The 20,907-nt window shown below is 40.9% G+C and overlaps 1 protein-coding gene across 2 annotated transcripts in view; it reads right to left on the reverse strand.

Annotated features, from left to right (window-relative positions):
* Window positions 1-3,738: 3,738 nt before the first annotated feature.
* SPECC1L (sperm antigen with calponin homology and coiled-coil domains 1 like) overlaps window positions 3,739-20,907 on the reverse strand; it is a 71,956-nt gene continuing 54,787 nt past the window's right edge. For both annotated transcript variants that reach the window (XM_060249589.1, XM_060249590.1), the window contains exons 13-16: window positions 15,427-15,529; window positions 8,916-9,032; window positions 7,367-7,426; window positions 3,739-6,517 (exon numbers count right to left, since the gene is read on the reverse strand). In XM_060249589.1, the coding sequence (XP_060105572.1) occupies window positions 6,428-6,517; window positions 7,367-7,426; window positions 8,916-9,032; window positions 15,427-15,529 (370 nt within the window). In that variant the 3' untranslated portion in view covers window positions 3,739-6,427. The remainder of the gene's footprint in view (window positions 6,518-7,366; window positions 7,427-8,915; window positions 9,033-15,426; window positions 15,530-20,907) is intronic.

The following is a 20,907-nucleotide window of genomic DNA, read 5'->3' on the forward strand; positions in this document are numbered from 1 at the left end:
ACTAGAAGGAGGGATGGAATTTAAAAAGACAGTGCAGGGTTCCTCCTTAGCTTCATAGCTCTTGTAGGAGCTGTATTCACTAACCTTGGTGTCGAGCCAAAGAGAGATGCATAATGATGGAAATCAGGGGTGTCAAACATGCGGCCCAGGGACCGAATCAGGTCCCCAGAGGGCTCCTATAAGGCCCCGGAGCAACTGGCTGTCATTTGCTTCCCTCTCCTTCTCTCTTGCTTCCTTCTGAATCTCAGCTTGCTTTGCAAGGCTTGCTCAATCGCACAGGAGCTACAGAGCAAAACCCAAATTTTCTCCATTGGTTGAGGTTCCTCCCCCTCCTGGTCCCCCAGAGAGGAAAGAAAAGAGCCAGAACTTCCTTTGCTCAGTTCCCTGGATCCCATGGGAGAAATACAAAGAAAGCACCTTCAAGACCAACAAGTGCTAATGTTTTAAGTTTTAAAAAAACTTTAGTCATGGTCGTCTGTGTCTTTTAAAAAGTTTATATCTCTGCTACCTAATCTTAAATAGGTACACACATGGCCTGGCCAGGTCTCATTTGTCAGATCCGGCCCTCCTAACAAATGAGTTCAACACCCCTAAAATGGTAGTCAGTGACTGATATGGCACATGCATGTTTCCTTCTTCCACTGATGCAAAAAGTAATTCCCTAACCTTTTCCTATGCTAGGGACTTTTATTCCCATATTTTAATTTTTAAAAAGTCTCCTTCTAGAATGGTTGTGTTGTAAAGTACATACATACAGTATGTGTTTTATCTTTCTGTGCAAATAAGTATTTAAGAGTTTTAATAAAGATGTATATGTAATACTTGTTCATATCTTGAGGCTCTCAAACATCTGTTTATTTTACATAGTTCTCACATTAAGCAAATTTGGCTACCCCTTAACTAGAGCAACCCGAGAACAAATAATCCATCTCCTAAATCTGAACTCATACTAATCTAACTTCAAGACCACAGCTGGGAATGTAATTCTCTGTAATGGCCCCCACCCTTTGAAAAGGCCTGCCTAAAGAGGAAGCAAACTATGTAAAGCAGACTTGTTCAGGAGGGCATTTTTATAAAGGGAACAGGGCTATAGAACAAAAGCATGGCTCGGGAATGTTTTGATAGAGAACAGGAGTGCAGACATAATATTGTGTACTGTATTATGTGTTGCTGCATGTATTCTCTTGCTTTCACTGCACTGTTTCTACTCATGTAGTACCATTTCCTGCATTAACAAGCCACTATACTAGTTCTTGCTTTGTATTTCTACTTTGTATTATATAATCCACCTTGAGTCTCATTGAGAATAATGTAGTGTGTGGGAAAGGTCCCTCTGTGGCTATTGGCTGTGATGACTGATTGGGGCCTCCTTCTCTGGAAGTAAGGATGTCAGGTGCTTATGGGGAGGTGTTGGCGTCTGTGCTCTGTTTCTGGCCTTCAGGAGGCATCCAGTTGGCCACCATAGTAAACAGGAAGCTGGATTTTTCATATTTTGTTTTATGAAATATAAAAGGAAAACAATTCTCATTTTAAAGGTCTGGATATGTTGAAAGGGATAAAAAGACAAATAGGAAAGAAAAACCCAACTGCTAATTATGCTATGTAGGAGAATTAAGCTATTAAAATTGAGAAGTGATAAGGAGGGGCAATGGAGATACAAGAGCTATTAAGAGTTTTATTGCCTTGCATGAAACAAAGACTCATCAAGTTGTTTTATCTCTGTTGCGGGATGAAAACCAGCCCCCTTCTCAGAAGCAAGATTTCCTTAGCCTTCCTCTCCAAGCACACACACAGAAGCAGTAGGAACTATAGTCACTAAACTGCATAAAAAACAAAACACCTTCCCACTCCAGGCAACAAAGGAGCCCTTGTTCAATTTACCCTCCTGATGCGCAGGATTTGCTTCTGGCTCTAGCACAGACCTTTTCCGGATGATCATTCATTTTAATGGACAATGCCACACAGAGCAGTTCCTTTGCCTTTCCTTCTAGCTAGCACAGCTGTAGCAGGAAATCATATTTCTCCGGCAATAACTGGCATTATTTTGTCACTACACGTTACTCAAAACACAAACAGACCTGACTCCATCCCTCCCACCTTTTTCCCAGCATGGAACTACAAAGATAATTGTTAAGGTCACAAGGCACTAGATGAGGAAGAAAGGATGGAAGCTGGTGATGAAGTAGAATGGGGAGGAAGAATGAAAGGACAAAGAAGGGTTGCAATTTCCTATGAGAGTGCTTGCTGGGCTCCTGTGAAGACAGGTGACTCCTCTGACCCACTTTTGAGGCAGCAGGACTTCAATAAGCTTCTGGGTTTTCTTCTAGTTAGGTGGAGCCCCCCTCCCCCAAGCTTGAAGGTTGATTGGCCATCTGTGATCAGGGCTCTGTGGGATCTACTTCAATTCCACAAGGCCTGTAAAATGGAGCTGTTCCACTGGACTTTCACAGCTGAGGCAGTGGACACCTAAACTCTCCATCTTTTGGCCTCCTCTGCTGTCAGCTCAGCCTAGTGGTTAGCAGCTCAATATCCCAGGACAGTGCTCAGAAGGTATCTATCTGTGTGCTACTAAACTTTACTTTGGCTTTTAGCATCGAATTTGAAAGCCTGGATTAAAAAAAACCCCCTTATATTCTGTTTTCCAACATATTATGTGACCTTAAGCTCCCTGAACCCACTTAGTGGTGAGGGCGGGATATAAGTCAAAGAAAATAAATATATTCAATAAAACGAATAGGGCTCAGTTGAGAAATAAAATCAGCTAAACCAAATAAACTCTAACCTGAAACCATAACACAATTCCATGGTGCTCCCCAGTAGGCACCTCCCAGTATATGCCACCCAGAAGGCCCACACCTTTAGAATCTTATACCTCTGCTGGTATTAGACAAGAGGAAATGGTTGCTAGGCTCCTCCCCCACTCTGGGAAGCCTATTTTCTGCCATTAAAGAGAACTTTAAAACTAGCCATACATACAGGGGAAATCAAATGCCAACTAAGGCCAAGAGAGCTCCCCAGGGCACCTGTTGTTAAGGACCTCTCTTGGATGTCTGGTAATAACTTTAACTTGTCCTGCAATAGTAGTAAATTAGGCAATTGCATCCAGAGTGAAAGCAGGTATCCTGCCTTAACCTGAGAAGCAGGGCATTACCTTGGCAATATATTATGTAACATTACAAATTCAATCAAATCTTGTATTTCTCTACCACTGGGTTTTCCTGCCTGAATTCAAACTCCCAACAGTCAAAAAGTATAAACAGAGGGTTTTTTAGATTAGGCTGCTGTTGGGTCCCGCAGGGCCCTTGGGACTGAAAATTGTCTCTCTCCACTTTTATGCTGTCCCTTTTATTCTAAATAAATGCGTAATTTAAATGTCCTTTGCCTCCTTCCATTTCCAAGTTTTACCCATATATAAACAGGTTTAAAGGCTCCAAAAGAAAACACAGACTACTTTAGGTTCACTTAAGAAAGGCTGCACTAGCTTACAGGGGACAGTTTGGGTTACAACTGACAGAGACGACAAGAAGATCTCCATGTGCTTCAAATTACTTTAACTACAGGGAAGATGAAGCCAAACATCATTCATTTTCAAGGACCATGAGGCTTCAAAACAGTGAGGAAGCTGCCTGGAGTATGACCCTTATTCATTATTCCTTTCAGTGTACGATTCCAAGAGGTGTTAAATGTATAGGTACTTTGAAGACATTTAATGAAATGCAAAATAACGACACAAGCTCATTGTCCTTCTTACCCTACATTTAAAAATATTTAATAGAACAAAAACTGAAAACAGCAAGAATGCATTTTACAATAAAGTGAAATTTAATAGGTCTTTTTAAGGTGATGAGCTGAATAATGCCTTCTCAATATAAGTTTTGTACACAATCAAACCAAGAGCAAAGATTTTTCTCCTTGAGCCCATCTTCTGCTGTTGAGTGGAATTTTAAAAAACCCAAAAAACCACACATACATTCCATCTCGTTTCTCTTGGTGAAATAATTTCTCTGACATGATCTCTCTACAGGTCAGACTTCACGCCACAAAAAGTTTCAGATAATCATTGCAAGGAAGCAATCTACAGTTAAGTTTTGCTCCATACACCAACATGATCACCTGTTTGCCTCTCACTTCCTTCATAACTAAGGTCCCTCTTTCATCCATGTCCATGTGCTTTACCTTGTGCACTTTAAGCTGAATCAGCAAGTTTATAAATAGGATTCTGCTCAAAATGTGTCTTGTTGCCAATAGGCTCAATTTCAGTAACTGGATGTAGATGAAAGAGGTCTCTTATGTTCTTCAGTTACAATGCAATAAATAAAAGAGGCAGCACTGCGGAGCAAGACACTTGTCAGTTCATTGGCATAGAGTGGTGCACCTTCCTTTGAACCAGAGCAGTGGACTCGGCAATAAAATGATGAAGATGTTTTAGCGTCTAGTTTTAGGATTGAACAAGGAAAAATGTAAATGGGCAAGTTTCATTCACAATGAGAGAAAAGAAAGACTTTTGTAATATTACTCCCTTCACTGGGAAACGTCAACCCTGTTTATTCACAGGCTAAAGTATTTTAGTTACTTGCAGGAGTCCTTAATGTCAGCTGCAGATTTGAAAAGAGGAAAGTCATTAGAAAAAAAGAGTTGCCCTGGAAAGGCATTTTATAGCCATGAACAAGTTTTGCTTTAAGTCTCTGTACTGTAAACTATGTTCAAAATGGAACATTTACTGGAGGCATAATGAAGCTGATCCTGGCTATGCTCTTCAGAGCTTGTTCTGGCCTGCCTCAAGATACTGTTCTGGCATCTGTACACTGTCCTGGGGGTTCTCTGATAACCAGCCTGGGATCTGGTTTACATTCCTGAATTCACACATCTATGACATTCGAAGTGTCCTTTAAGAGTTCCAGGTATACAGAAATAATTGCAAAATTAGTATGCCTAGTTGGCCTGTTGACTAGAAAATAGCTAAGTACATTTATAAACAAAGGCTAACAGAGTTCATTAGCGAACAAACAACCCAACAATGACAGTTCCAGGATCTCCACTGTGGCTGAACTGTTCCATGGCAAAAGCAGAGGCTTCATAATTTCCGAAGGACAGAATCACAGCAGTCCTTCATCCAAGTCCTGCTACTGCTGCTAGAAACCTTAGGTCTTCTGTGCAGTGCCCTGGAGCTGAAGCTTCTCTCAGCTCAGGGCAAGTAAGGCACTTGCATGAATAGTTTTCACCCCAAAAGTTTTGCTAGGTGCATTCAACAACAAAATACAAACTCAAGATACATTTTCTTCCCTTACCAACTTTACAATCCCATCCTAAGTGGAGTTCTAAGCCCACAGAAGTCAATGGGCTTAGAAAGGTGGAACTTTGTTTAGGATGGTACTGTTAATATTATATAAAAATAAGTTTAATCTAAGATGCACAACCTACCAAGTAATACTGCTGGGCAAGTGCTATTCATTTCAACAAGGCCTGTGAGGGAAATAATGGAAACCCCTTGTAAATAGATTCAGGACACGCAGCAGCAGCTCTTGGTGGATGCAGAGATCAAAACACACTGCAAATCTGGATGGCCACAGCGGTGAGAAACTAAGCTGCTTTTTTAAAAGGAGCACACCCCTGTCCAATGACCAAAACAATTTTATTCTAATCTTTTAATGCTGTTATCAGAATTTCTGCAAAGAAAAGGTTCCATTTTGCCAACCTGGAGGCAGGGAGAAAAATTTAAAATCCGCACAAAGAAAATTCCTATAGGAAAACAAAAATACAATAATGGGAACTATGTGTGCTAATGCTGGAGTCAATCCAGTAATAAAGTTGGAAGCCATTATTGCTGAGCAGAGGTAGGCTTAAACACATATCCTTAAACTGAATAGCTTTTGCACCGAGCCAGTCTCATCTCAGAAGTGACAGCATTCTTCAGACAGATGAGCTTGACATAAAGGGAAAAACATACACCAAACCTCTTATTTCCTATAAAAGTTGTGCACTTGGCAGAGGTGGAGATATAAGGCAATAACTAGATTATAAGTAACTTGTTCCCATACTTGAGGTGCCATGAGCAGATGATTCATCCAACCTTTGGGGGTGTTTTCTGAGTGACACCATTCTTAGTAATTTTATTATACAGATCTCTTACTTTCAGCCGTCCATTTAAATCTTGTGTATTCTGTGGCATCCATTCAATTCACTCCTCTTCTTTAAAAGCATGAGAGCTTCGGGTTCTTAAAGTTCAAGCTTTCTGGGCTAATAACTTAATCCAGCTAGTTTAGCTATTTGGGTTTTTTTTATAAGCACTGTAACAAAACCTTGTTCACAAGCCATCAAAATAGTAGGAGTTTCATTGGAGGTCGAGGGATGTGGACTGTGCCGGTTGAGATTACTGTATCAAGTTGGATTTTGGATTTGCTTAACGTTCTTCTTTGTTATCAGGTTCTCAGGTTTCAAAATATTTGTATATTGCTGTAACATAGAGCATGACATTTTGCCAGTCTGGACGCTCTGTTCGTACCATCTCGTTAATGTCCTAACAAAAAAAAAAGGGAGGGGGTGGAGACCAGAATATAAGAGATATCTACACCTTGCAAAACATCATTTATACCACAATACTTAAAGTAACCAATAGAAGACTGCTGCTAAACAGAAGTTTGCAAGCCCTACCCCTAATTCTTTTCAGCTGGAAGGAGATACTTGTATAAACGGAATGAATTTGCCTCACAATGAATCAGACCACTGGTCCATCAAGGTCAGTACTAGGACAGGCATGGACTGCCTCATGGATCAGATTTCATCACGGAGTGGGGCCCGGTTTATGTAAGTCCGATCCATGCAATTGTTTAGGTTTTATTAAATTTATACTCCGCCCTCCCTGCCGAGGCAGGCTCACAAACTGCCGTGTTTCCCAAGGAGGCTTGTGTGGTCTGTGGAAGTGGTCTGTGAGGCAAACACACTGGCACCAAGGATTGCCAAGGCAATGGATGACTGCCTTCCCTCCCCTTGCTGAGGCATAAATTGCCTTCTCTTTACCCATGGAAACACAGCACTGCTGCAGTATGACTTTGGAGAGTGAAGGTGGGATGTTAAATGTCTCCCTGTTCCTTCCTCAGTTGCCTGCAGCAATGTCACGCTTGCATGAGTGAAGGGAAGGCAATTTGTAAGTTGCGGTAGTCCTTCGATATACTTACAGACTGCTTTGTGTTGTGCATTAATAGCACCTGTCCTGAAGTAAGAAACTGAGAAGCAGTGAAGGACACTTGTACACTGCATAAAAGGAACCTTCCAGTTTTTACTATGAAGGGATTTTTCATGGTTCTATCATAGAATTTCTTTGTATAATATTAAATACACATTTAGACAAATTGCACCAATGACTTACCAAAGTGGATTTGATGCCAACACTTTCTGCTGCCTGGAAAGCCAGAGTGAAATTTCTCCTCTGAAAGCATGATAAGTTATCATTACAAAGTTTGCACAGTTTAACTTTCAGATGCATTGCCTCAATGGCTTGTCCAAAAAAGTGTATCATATTTTAAAACAAGAAGTTAATTTACTTCCCCTTACCATCCTAGGGGGACAACACAACTACTCATTGTGTAATGCCTTCAAAGTAGAAGTGTTTTTTTTTCTTTAGAGGAATGCTTCATGAAGTGAAGATGAAGAATTTTTTTCACACATTCCAAAACTACCCCTGAGCAACTTCTGCAAGAATCACTTTAAAAAGATAAAACGTATTGCTTGAGGGAGTCACTAAAGCCAAAAGAATCAAGAAGGCATGGGAAATATGTAGCATGGGGAGATAGTAAAGAAAGGAGACAGCCCAGAAGTCAATCATCCCAATTATAAGACGAAGGAGGAAGGGAAAACAAAAACGCACACACAATGGAACTGAGCACAAGACATATTAGACAACTGTGCATAAGAAGCAACAGACAGAGTCAACCTGTGGTCTCTTGCAGCTGTACTCTATTGACTTCATACATTAAATAAGATCCACAATTACATTGCCATGGCTCCTTGAGAAAGCATCTACTTTGCGTGCACAGTGGCCTCAAATTAGATACTGAGAAAGACCTCTCTTCTAACTGGCAACTGCACCCCAGTGTGCAGTTGCCAGTTAGAAAGGAGACAGTTCTGAAACTGAAGGACCAATGGTCTGACTTGGTACAAGGTAGTTTCATATGTTCAGTACATATAAGTAAACTCGAGTGGTCAAAAGCAGGCTTTAAAAACCAATTTATATTACATATTAAGGGGATTATGCTATTCAAACTTCTGCAGTTGGAAAGCTATCATATCTGGAGTAGGCTAGAGTCCCTTTCTCTAATATATTAACAGTCAAAACTGAACTATTTCCCTTGATCATACCAGAGCACAGTAATACACAGGAACTGTTTTTTTATTGTACAAAACACTACAGTTCTAAATACACACACATGTCTTACAAGTCTATCAGAATTACCAGCCTTTAGCAATATTTTTCAACCTGCCTCCACCATTAAGTGCTTATTTATGGTCCAAAATGGGGAGAAAACACTTACTGTTAACTTTCTGTCTCTGGTTGCTAGAATTTGATTCTTACATGCAACAGATGACAGGCTCTTTAGCCTCATTTTTAAAAACATATGTAATATTTTACAGAGTGAGCAAGAGTTGTGTGAAATTTTAAGTTCAAACTTCACTACCACTCACAAATCATTAATCTATTGTGATTGCTTTGAATGTAGAAAGATCTCAACAAATATTGGTCACCGGGTCTCAGACTGAGAAGGATCTTTAGTAAAGCAGCGGTAATGCACAACAGAAGTGTTCCTACAAAAGGTAACAAGATTATGTGTGGCAAAAAGGTAATTCGGTATATGAATGACCGGCTATGGAGTTATAGCATCTAGCAATATTTCAGCCACATTAATCACATAATACTGTACCTTATCTTGATTGTTCAGCTCTTGATAGGGAATGTGAGCTGGGAGGTAAGTATGAAGAACAGCACAGAAAGCCAATCCATCGTTCCAACTGCTGCTAAAGTTTGTGATGTCAATATTCTAAGAGGGGAAAATACACACATGTCTGATGAACAATAAATGAACTTCTCAGGCTTACTTATTTTATTAGCAAGGTGCCCTTTCACCATAAGAGTGCTGAACAAGCCATCTGAAGAGGCAAACTAAACAGCAGAAAAAGACTGAGAGGTATGTTATGGAAAGACTAGAATACTCCAGAAAATTACCACCTCAACCAAAACTCTGCACAGGGCAACTAAGTCTCTCACAGGCCCACTCAGTAAAACACTACAAACAGCCTAACGAGAGTCTGCTTTTTGAACCGCAAGCATTCAGTCTTCCAGATACAGATGGATTTTGCACTAATTTTGTATTTTTATACAAGCCACCTCATACATTCTATAAAATACTTTAACTACATTTCCCTCACATACCATTCTCTTGAGAATTCATTCTGGCCTCTTTTCTTTATTAAAGGACTCAATTGCAAATATCTGCTCATCTTAATCATTTGGTGTCAATTTTATAGCATGAAGATTTCAAACATGTGATTTACACTGCAATCCTATGCAGTGATACTTCAGTTTAAGACCACTGATTTTAAAGGACTTAGATTGTACTACTTCATAGGCTTGCAGTATTAGTGTACTACTGTGTGTGAAAAAACCTCTTTTCCATTCACAACTCAACTTGAGAGCTATGTGCAAATGCTGGGGTTATGGCTCTTCCCCTAAATGCATCAAGAGCTATGAATAATCGTCATTTTGTGCCAATTTTGTGCCACAGACTTGGCACCAGGGCTTTTTTTGTAGCAGGAATTCCTTTGCATATTAGGCCACACCACCTGATGTAGCCAATCCTCCAAGGGCTTACAGGGCCTACTGTAAACTGTTAGAGGATTGGCTACATTAGGGGTATGTGGCCTAATATGCAAAGGAGTTCTTGCTACAAAAAAAGCCCTGCTTGGCACCTTTTGAAGAGAGCTATCAAGATTGAGATTTTTCTCACAATAAATCATAATTAAGAATGTTGAGGCAATTTTTCTTCAGAAGAAGCTTGTGGTGGACCTCCTGATGGCATCTGGGGTTTTTTGGTCACTAAGTGACAGAGTGTTGGACTGGATGGGCCACTGGGCTGATTCAACGCGGCTTCTCTTATGTGGTATGTTCTCTCTACGTGGTGGCATAAAGAGAACTGAGAGAAGAGTAATCTGTCCTCCTTTATCACATGACCAAATGAACAGAAAAATGTCTCAAGTTCTGATGGAGGGGAGGTGCAGCACTTGTTAAAGGAGCCTTCTAGAAGCTTGAGGAGTTCTTTCTTTTGCAGCAGGCCTGCATCAAGGCAGTCCCATGTGGGATTCCACAGAAGGCACGAAGATGAACTCAGAGGTTTTAAAACCTTTAAGAAAATCTATACACATAAATTAAAAAGCTAAAACTGAATGTTAGTTGAACTCTGAAATGTTTAGAAAGAGGAGCTATTAAGGAACATTCACTTTGATGGATACGTTTTCTCATAGATGTTACTGGAAATGCCTAACATGCTGGTCCCTACATAAGTTTGTGCATCCACCTGCACTTCCTTTGTAGTCACCTCACAGCTGTGTATGTTTTGAGACTGACTGCTATACCAGCATAATGTAACGCCTTTTCATTTATCAATCTTAAGGTCTGTCTGTAACGTACACAATTAGGAGGGCACTGGTTCCAATGGTTTATAGCCTCAAAAGTAGAAAATGTCGATCATTTATTGTCAGCAGCAAACATTAACTCAATCAATGCAGCAAGTAGAAGTCAATGGAGATTTAGGTGGGAGTGCTGAACAGGAAGTTGCAACAACAGTGAAGGTTTATGGCAGAAATGCTGACTAATGGCAAACTTGATACGGTCAGTATCAATGTTTGATCAATTTGCTAAGTCATCTATGACTAAATGCTCAGGTCTTATCTTCCTCTGAAAGATGCTCAAACATAAGGACATGAGGTATCTAACATTTTGCTGTGAGACTTCAGAGAGTTCATCTAAATATGTTACTAAGTTGTTTTAATTCTCAACTGAGCACTTGTGTGTGTCAGCACAATCATTCTGGTATTTGCAAAAATATCCATGTAGACTAGAAAATGAATACATGGTAGGCTACCAGCTTTCTCTTAGAATGTGAAATCATGACAAACAAGCATCAAGTTGGCTAGCAATGTGAGTCCCACCCCATGTAATTACTTTGAACTAAGAATAGCATGAAAAGGAGAAAAGCAATCCACCCACAGCACATAGAGTTATTTCAGGAACAATGGAGGGAATAATTGAGAATAAAGTCATTTTAGTACAAGCTGGGCTGGAAAGTGGAAGAATGTATTGTAATGGTAAAGTGGCTGGATCTTCCAACAGTAAAGGCACTAGATGGAAGGTCATTTATTTGATGCTACTATATGATTCTCCCTGAGAATCTCTTCAGTTACCTTGACATGTGGGCAACCTTATATATGTGCAACATACAATGGAACCCTTAGGCTAAACTCACCTGAAGAATCAGAGTCTGTTGTGCTTCTGAATAAAACCCAGTTCTAACTAAAGAAAAGCAGAGTGCTTTAGACAAAATTAAACTATTAAACTTCTGGACAGGATTCAAAGCTTTAACTTTTGTTGCATAATATGTAGGATTACATAATGAAAATGACACAGAAGGTTATGAAGAATACAAAGTAAAGTGCAGAAGAACTAGCTTGATCTGTAAGAAATGAATAATGTGGCCTTAATATGTGCAGAAGAGGATGTCTGAAGCAGAACAATTGTAAGTGGAAGCATGTTTTATAAAGTGCTTCCTAACTTCACTCAGTAATTCCTCCTGCTTCACAGAGCCCTGATGAAGGCAAGACAGGACTGGAATAGCTGACTGCAGAAATGATATCTGGGAAGGTGAGACCAAGCAAATAGGTCTTGCTGAGAATGATGCCAGTGGAGACTGAGATACAATGCTGGATAACTCTAAGCAGGCACCCAAAGAACAAAGCAAAGTCTCAAGAATTGGTTGTGAAACACTTGCTTGGTACTTCTATACTGCAGGTAGCATTCTATCCGTGCTCCTTGCCATGGCAGAGAAGAAACAGATTACACTGCTCAAAAGACAAATTCAGTGAAGGCACAATCAGCCAAGAGTGACAGGTCAGTTACTGTCATTTCCCAATATAAATACATACTGCATCACTTGATTAAGAACAGGAAAGGTCTTGCTACTGCTGCTACTATTCAGTATTTAGGGAAAAGGGCTTTTACAATGTTATGAATCCTACTAATGAGTCATACCACAGGACACACAGGTCAGCTAGAAGCTCATGTTCTTCTTGCTTTGTTTGAATATGATGAACTTAATATGGGACAGCACCATTCACCAATTACATCGCAAAGAGAGACAACTAGCAGTCCAGCACTTCCCAGAAAGCCACGTGTGATCAAATGTGCAGACAAATGCTCATCATATAGTAGAGGCTTAGTTATTGGCAATGATTAACCATGTGAGAAGGCAGGTCTTCCATCTTCTGCTGTTCAGTAAGCCTTGCACTTACATGCCTCCTACTCTCATTATTTAAGAAGTTAGCAAAAAGGCACTAACATACTGTACAGCATTTCAAGCTAAAACCCTATTCGTGATTATATCCTGGATTTCTTTTTGCACCCACTGAAATGAATGGACTTGCACAGGAGTACCTCTAACTGGATTGTCCATTATTTTATATACTGTCAAAGTCTGTTGTGCTTCTGAATAAAACCCAGTTCTACCTAAAGAAAAGCAGAGTGCTTCAATATGGATGCCACATATTACATCCTTCGATAGAATAACAATTTCCATTCATATCACTCCAGCCCACTACCCTCAAAATAATTCATACTGTAAGTTGTTCTATAGGTTTCCCCCCCCTTACCCTCTCCAAATAATAGTTACATTTCTTAAGGGTGCCCTAGTACTTTATTCTAGTACATTTCTATCCCAACTTTTCACCAAGAAGCTCAGGATGGCACATTTCCCACTTTATCCCCACAACAACCCTGTGAGGCAGGCACAGCAGAGAGCCATGGTTACCGTGAACACAGCAGAATGGAGATCTGAACCTGAGTCTCCCTGATACTAGTCCACTAATCACTGTACCACACTGATGTTAACTGAGATTAGGATTGCAAAACCACACGTCCCAGAGACTATGTTAAGATAGACAATTATGTCTTAATTTTGCCACAAAGAAGCACACCCAATCAATGTGGGTGGAGCAGGTGAAGTCTTCCTTTCTTCCAAAGAGAAGGAGCACTCTTAGTAAATCCAGGGTGCATTCCATTCCCCTTCAGACTTCGGAGAAGGAAGACATTCTAATTAGGGATCTAACAAAGCTGTGCATCCCACCTTGGGCAGGTTCTTCTACTGCCAAGGAAAATCAAGGGATCTCATGTAGAATCCTTTATACACAGATGATGGAATGGATCAAAATCTGAGCACAGGCTCTGCAGCTGCAGAACCCTAAAGAAATCTCTATCTGGTCCAAGGCAGGACAAGAACTATAAAGAGCAGCCACTCATCCAGGATGTGTTTCTTCTTTCAAGGAGGAAAGACAGACACTAAAGGCAAGGAGATACTGAAAACAATGAGGGTAAGAGGAAATGGAGAGAGGGATCAGGCTAATAACTTGGTGCAGAGTGAAATTGCATAGGAAAAAAAGTTATCTGTGATGTTAATGCTGTGACAGTTGAAAGACAGATAAGCAAGAGGGTGCTTGCCTCACTCTGAGCCATGCATATTATGCTGTATTTCCACTGCGGGAGATGAATGGAAATGAATGCTGTTCTGCATAGGTGCAGACCCTATATGGGCATTTGCACAGGTACCACAAAAAGAATAACTTAAATAAACTTATGTCCCCACAATAGAAGAAGTAACAACAAAAACATTACAGAAGTGATACCAATATTTTAGTAGGAACGTTAGATTTCAAAACGCATTCCAGTTAAACACTGCAAAAATGTACAATGCTGAGAGGAAACCTAAAGGAAGTGCTTTGGAGAACTTAAGGGTCATTTTACATACTGAGCACAGCCAAGTGGTAAAGCTGTTCCTGGACTGCATTACTACAATCTCCTCCATGAATGCTTCTTTACATAAATAATTTCTTAAAAGTAAAACTACAGCACATCAGGTTAAAGGTTCCAGTCGCACGTTTGAGTCTAACAAGCTACTGCCTTATGTGCTGCAAGTATCGTGTATCTCCCCCACCCTGTGACATTAAGACCAGTACATTCTCCCCCTCCCCAATCTAGCTTATTGGCTCAACAGAAGATACATCATACTGTGACTCTGCATGGAAAAGCATATGCTGAAAGTCACGTAAGCTGTTCAAGCAGCCAGACACATTGTTCACATCCCCCCACCCCCAATACCAGCTCTTACAAGGCTCTAAGACTGATTACAAGCAGCCAATCAATGGTAGCAAGACAACCATCTTTTTGGCACTGACTGTTCAAGACAGAAAGTCTGAAGTATTTTTCTGTGGTAAATTAAGAAAATTATCAGATACATGATAAAGCACGTAATGGGAATGTTTCTTCTGTATGATTTATTCAGAAACATCTAGCATCCTGCCTTTAACACAAGCGTGGAAGCAAAAGACCTCCACAAACAAGGGCCTATGTACAGAAATAGAACCATCTGACAAATGCAAAGATGCCAAGGAAGCAGGGGAGGGATGCCCTCTGTCTACATAGAACGAAGTCTCCCATTGTACTGAAAGAGTGGCCTTCCTATTCATGCCCCCCTCCCCATCCTGTTGTGTGGTCTTTCAGCTTCCCCCTGCATTGTGAGGCTCAAGCTACTGACAAAGAAAATAGAAAAAAACAACTTCCGGGTGCTTGAGAATTCTAAACCCTTTCAAGACAAATTAACCAAAACAAATTCAACTAGAATAGTTCACAACCTTACTAGTCTGAAAAAACTTGTTTTTTTAAAAAAAATCAACCACAGAACAAGAGAATGATAAACCAGTGTAGTTCTTTCTAGCTTTGTGTAAGTTTATTAGCAACACCATGAAGATGCGCAAAAAAAAAAATCATATATGAATTCATTGCTGGCATTTGGAGAGCTTTTACTGCAGTAAACCCCCTCTCACTACTAACACTACATAATGGGAATTACCAGTGTGCAAAAGGGAGGCTACCCATTTTAGTCTCCCTTAATGAGGGGCCAGCTACTTTGCCAGAAGATGCATTTATGTTACTGCAGAGTAATCAAATAACTATTAATAACAGCTATGATTTGCAGCACGTATTCCTGCAAATACAGTACAGCCCCAGTTCCCTCACAATATATGCAGTGAATTGTGGAGCAGCCTCACTTGGGCTACTGTTTCTGGCAGATGTTCCTATGTTGTACTGTGCTGAAGCCAAGCTGCAGTTACCTGATAGCCTTCTGTCTTCTTCTGGCACCACTTCAGTAAAGCATTTCTCTTGGAACCTCCATATTCCCTTGCCAGAGCAGACAAAGGATCTTTCCTTTCTTCTCTAGAAGAAAAAAGTTTAAAGCTCATAATGTATCACTTTCTTCAGTATATACATAAAAAAAATTAAAAGGAGCTTTGCCATTTTCCCCACCCATCAAATCTATATTGTGTGGGACCAATCTAAGTCATTTATGGCAACTTTGTAGACTATGCCATATTCCCTATGCATTCTTACTTCTTCCTCAGGACCCAGAAAGCCAATTCCTAATAAGCAATCTGCCTTAGACTGTCATGTTCCAGCTTACAAAGCAAAACGGATAATACTCGAGTGTATTTCATGAGACCATGTGCACCCAGGGAGGAAACGCTTTAAGAGAGATTCAAATAAAACTTTGAGGACTGATGTATGTCATTCTCTTAAGAGTTATAGTTAGAAACAGGATTTGAGGCACATCCTAAATGAACATTAAGTTATACTTAACAGCTTTACTTGGAATTTAGAAAATAAACTGATAGTATCTGCTGACAGTTTATGGCTGATTAAGAAATGTCACCTTGAAAGAAACACAAGTTGGAGTATTAACTGCTAACAAATTAACTTCTTCAAAAGGATTAGACTGGAAATGCATGTTATGGGGAGATGTGTGGCTACTGTTGAAATCAGGAACCCCAGTGTTGTCTCCCTCCTGCCCTTGATAATGGGTAGAAAAAGAATGCATTATCTCTCTCCAAGTTTTTCTGATCCTTTCAATCAGCAAACAGAACAAAGGTGGGCATATTCAACATGTGATAGCATGTGATTTTTTTAATTACCTGTTATGAGAGGAAAGATGAAAAGGCCAGAAGGGGGCAGCCAGACTACTGTCAGAGGTTAGCAATTAGAACATGTGCTATTTTGCAATAACTATACTGGATGCTAATTTGTTTCTGAGTTTAATTCAAGGTGCTAGCTACAACCTATAAAGTCATTCATGGTTTGGGGGCCATATATTTGAAGGACAGTATCCTTCCCTATGTTCTTGTGCACCAACTATAGCCTTCAGGCTGCTGTCACCTATTCACTGTTCCCCACTAGACCTCAGGACTTTCCCGTTATGGTTCCCATTCTGTGGAATGGGATTCCTGAAAGGGTTGTGAGTGCCCCCTCATTAGAGGTTTTTAAGAGGAGCTGCAAATGCTTAATTGTTTGCAGTCACCTTTTAGAAGGGGTGGGAGGAATTTAAAATTTATTGTTTACTTTTGGTTTTAACTTGTGATGTTTTAATTATTACTTCAAGCTATCTTGATACAAGAGGAAGAAGGTATTTGAATAAATATTTTTCTTCCTGCTCAGTTCAGAGCCAGAATGAAAGAAAAATGGTAAAACAAACAGAGTGCTAAGGTGTAAGGGATGCTGGGTTTGGTTTCTTCATCAGACTGCTCTGATTAAAAAAATTAAAGATCATTCAACCCCAACACTACATGCAAATGGCTGGGTACATGTACAATGTACAGAGGATCTCTAACCTATCTAATTTTGTCCTTGGTTGAGTCCTTTTTTTACTTTACTGGGATCTATGCAAGAGCCCAGACTGTTCCTGCTCAATTTCTGTTCATTTCAATGGGAACTGTGTCCGCTGCAACAGACTCATAAAATATGACCATGGCCTAGGTTCCCACAAAAGGCAGATGAGGAAGTTAACTTATTTCTTAATTACTTTAAAAGGCTCTTACATTTGGAAAAAAGGACTCTGTATGTAAACAACCAGCACATCAAGAAGGATTTTAGTCTAGCCTTCTTCTTGAGATGCTTGCTTTGTATGTACAGAACTTCAACAGCGGACAGTGTCATATTTTAAAGCAAAAATTTAATTAAATTAAAATAAAAAGGGTTTTTTAAATTTGGAACTGTACTGTTGGTTTAATTTAGCTTAGAGTGACTTTGTCCATAGGGTCGCAAAGAGTCAGACTTGACTGTGCAACTGAACAATAACAACAAAAAGCCACCCTGAGCCCTGCCTGAAGGGAAGGGTGGCCCAAAAGTCCAAACAATAAATATTAAACATTATACATGTAGTTGAAACTTTATACTGTACTATAAAAGCTTGCAAAAATATTTCCTAGCACACTAGTCTTTGAAGCAGTTCTTGAAATAGCGAAGGAAATACTTTGTGCTTCATATCAATATGTGAATTATGGCTGAATCTTAGGTAGAAGGTCCAGCCAGTAGATTGTTGCAACTGATGACTGCATGTATGCCTTTTTTGTTACATGGGTAATATACGCAGGGAAGATGAAACAGGGTACAAGTTGCTGATGTGTGTAGGAAGCTAAACTTGTACCAGCAGTTGTCACCAGAGACTATCTAGAAATGCACTGTATATTATGGCCTATACATGCATGAATACTTTGAAGAAGACATTTCTTCCTCTACTCTGTAATACATGACTTATTTATTTATTATTTATTACTTTGCATTTATATCCCGCCCTCTCCGCAAGCGGACTCAGGGCGGCTTACAGTATCATAAAAACAATCAATTCCATAAAACATATAAAACCATAATACATTTATCAGTTTAAAACTATTACGCTATCTCAATCCAGTCTGGCGGTATTGGGTTCTGACTATGACCACCAGCTTCTGTAGGATGTCCGGTGGCAGCCCATTTTCAGTCAACCAGAAAAGCCTGTCTAAACAGTTCGGTCTTACAGGCCCTGTGGAACGCCGACAGATCCCGCAGGGCCCTTATAGCTTCTGGGAGGGTGTTCCAGAGTTCTGGTGCTGCCACCGAGAAGGCCCTAGATCTTGTTGCGCATAGCCTGGCTTCTTTTGGGCCAGGGGCAGACAGCAGATTTTTTGTCCCTGATCGCAGTGCTCTCTGGGGGATATATGGGGAAAGGTGGTCCCGTAGATAGGCAGGTCCCTGACCATAAAGGGCTTTAAAGGTTAATACCAACACCTTGAAGCGAACTCGGAACACAACAGGCAACCAGTGCAGCTCTCTCAGCACTGGCCGAATGTGCTCCCGTCGTGGTAGCCCCATTAACAGCCGTGCCGCAGCGTTCTGCACTAGTTGTAGTCTCCGGGTTAGCGTCAGGGGTAGCCCCATGTAGAGAGCATTTCAGTGATCTATTCTTGAGGTGACCGTAGCATGGATTACTGTCGCTAGGTCGCTGCGGTCCAGGTAAGGGGCCAGCTGCCGTGCTTGCCGAAGATGGAAAAAGGCAGATCTAACAGTGGCTGCCACCTGAGCCTCCATTGTAAGGGAGGACTCAAGGAGCACGCCTAAGCTCTTGACCTTGGGGACCGGTATTAGTGGCACCTCGTCAAGGGCCGGCAGCTGGATCTCTCTCCCCGGACCGCCCCGACCCAGGTAGAGAACCTCCGTCTTCGTCGGATTCAATTTCAGCCGACTCAGTCTGAGCCAGGAGGCCACGGCTTGTAATGCCAGGTCTAGATTTTCCAGGGTACAGTCAGACTGGCCACCCATCATTAGGTAGAGCTGGGTGTCATCCGCATATTGATGGCAACCCAGTCCATACCTCCTGACAATCTGGGCAAGGGGGCGCATATAGATATTAAATAACATCAGGGATAGGACCGCTCCCTGCGGCACCCCGCAACTAAGGGAGTGCCTCTGGGATGCTTCCTCCCCTATCACCACCCTTTGTCCCCGATCTTGGAGAAAGGAAGTCAGCCACTGCAAGGCAGATCCCTGTATCCCCACATCGGTGAGGCGGTCAGTCAGTAGCTGGTGGTCAACCGTGTCAAAAGCGGCTGACAGATCTAATAACAGCAGCACTGCAGAGCCGCCCTGATCCAGATGTCGCATAAGATCATCCATGAGGGCGACCAGAACTGTCTCCGTCCCGTGACCTGGCCGAAAGCCAGACTGGAATGGATCCAGTGCGGAAGTGTCCTCCAGGAATCCCTGCAGCTGAGTCGCCACCGCCCGCTCTATGACCTTACCCAGGAAGGGAAGGTTTGACACCGGCCGATAGTTCGCCAATGTGGCCGGGTCTGCTGATGGTTTTTTTAAGAGGGGACGGACCACTGCCTCTTTAAGAGGTGTGGGAAAGATCCCTTCAATCAGGGACCTATTGATGATGTCCTGTAGTGGTTCACGTAGCCACGTTTGGCTAGCCTTTATAAGCCAAGACGGGCACGGAGCTAACCTACAGGTCGTAGGGCGTACAGCTGCAAGGGTCCTGTCGACTTCCTCCAGACTGAGTGGACTGAAGGAATCCAGAATTGAACCAGAAGACGTGCTCGGTGCCCCAAGTTCATCTACTGTATTAATTATGTATTAATTATTACACTTTTAATATAATATTTGCATACTGAAGTTTCATTTGAAACAAACTAAAAGTTTGTATTTTACAACACTGCCCATGTTTCACCAGGACTTCAAATAAATTCAACCCCCTGATTTAATACTATTTTTTTTCTTGCAGACTCTAGAGTGAAGTTTTAAAAAGATCTGGGTTTTCACCATTTTGTACTCAAATGTATGATATGTCTTTAAATTTTCTTTACACTTAACGTCAATGTTACCTACTTTGAAAGAGATTTAAATTAGAGCTTTACATCCAGACTAGGCAGTGGATGCAGCAAACATACAAAAGGGAAAAAATAAATGAACACAGTAGATGAACTGAGAGTCTTTAGGAGCTTTGAATCATTTTTTTTCTTTTTAAAAGCTTAACATGCATAACATTGTGAGAGAACAGTACAGTTTGTTTCTAAATTCCAGTAAGGAACGCAGTTTATGTCACGTTCTTTGTTTTGAAAATAGTGTTGCAGGAAACAAATGAAATGAACTGCGTGGACACAATGAGAAGTGACTTACAACAAATATTAATCTTATAAATGAGTTTGTCAGGTCACTTGCATTCCAAATCCAAGGCCTGATTAATAGTTTCAGGCTTACATTACAGGCCTTTTTTGCTACCATCCCCTAGGATATTCTAATAATGAACCCAAAAAGAGTGAAGATATAACAGATTAAAAAAAACTTATACAAACTTTCAAACTAAAGAAAGTTCATCAGCCAGTGTGCACTCTAAGAAATGTAACTAATTAAAACCATAGTTTTTTATTCAAGTGAAAAAATATATAGTGGCATATAAACACCTATGCTTGTGTACCCAAACACAGCTTCTCTATATGTAGACCAGTCTGAGACCTAGTGCTTGTGAAACCTCGTGCTGCATGCTAAGACTGGTATCTCAAAAAGCAACATATGCTGTGGCTAAAACCTGGTCAAAAAGCACCAGCCAGGAGAGGAGCAGAACTGAGATGGCTTGCATTCCAGTGTTGCTGGCTCTCATGAAGTTGCAAAAGTACCCAGAGACAATGGGCCCCAACAGAGAAGGCAGCCGACAGTGGAGAAGCTGATTAAGCTCAATACAATAATGATGGGGCCCTGAGCAGGGAAAGTCACTTACACTACCAAGA

This window comes from Heteronotia binoei, chromosome 11, assembly GCF_032191835.1.
Source record: "Heteronotia binoei isolate CCM8104 ecotype False Entrance Well chromosome 11, APGP_CSIRO_Hbin_v1, whole genome shotgun sequence".
Lineage (NCBI taxonomy): Eukaryota > Metazoa > Chordata > Lepidosauria > Squamata > Gekkonidae > Heteronotia > Heteronotia binoei.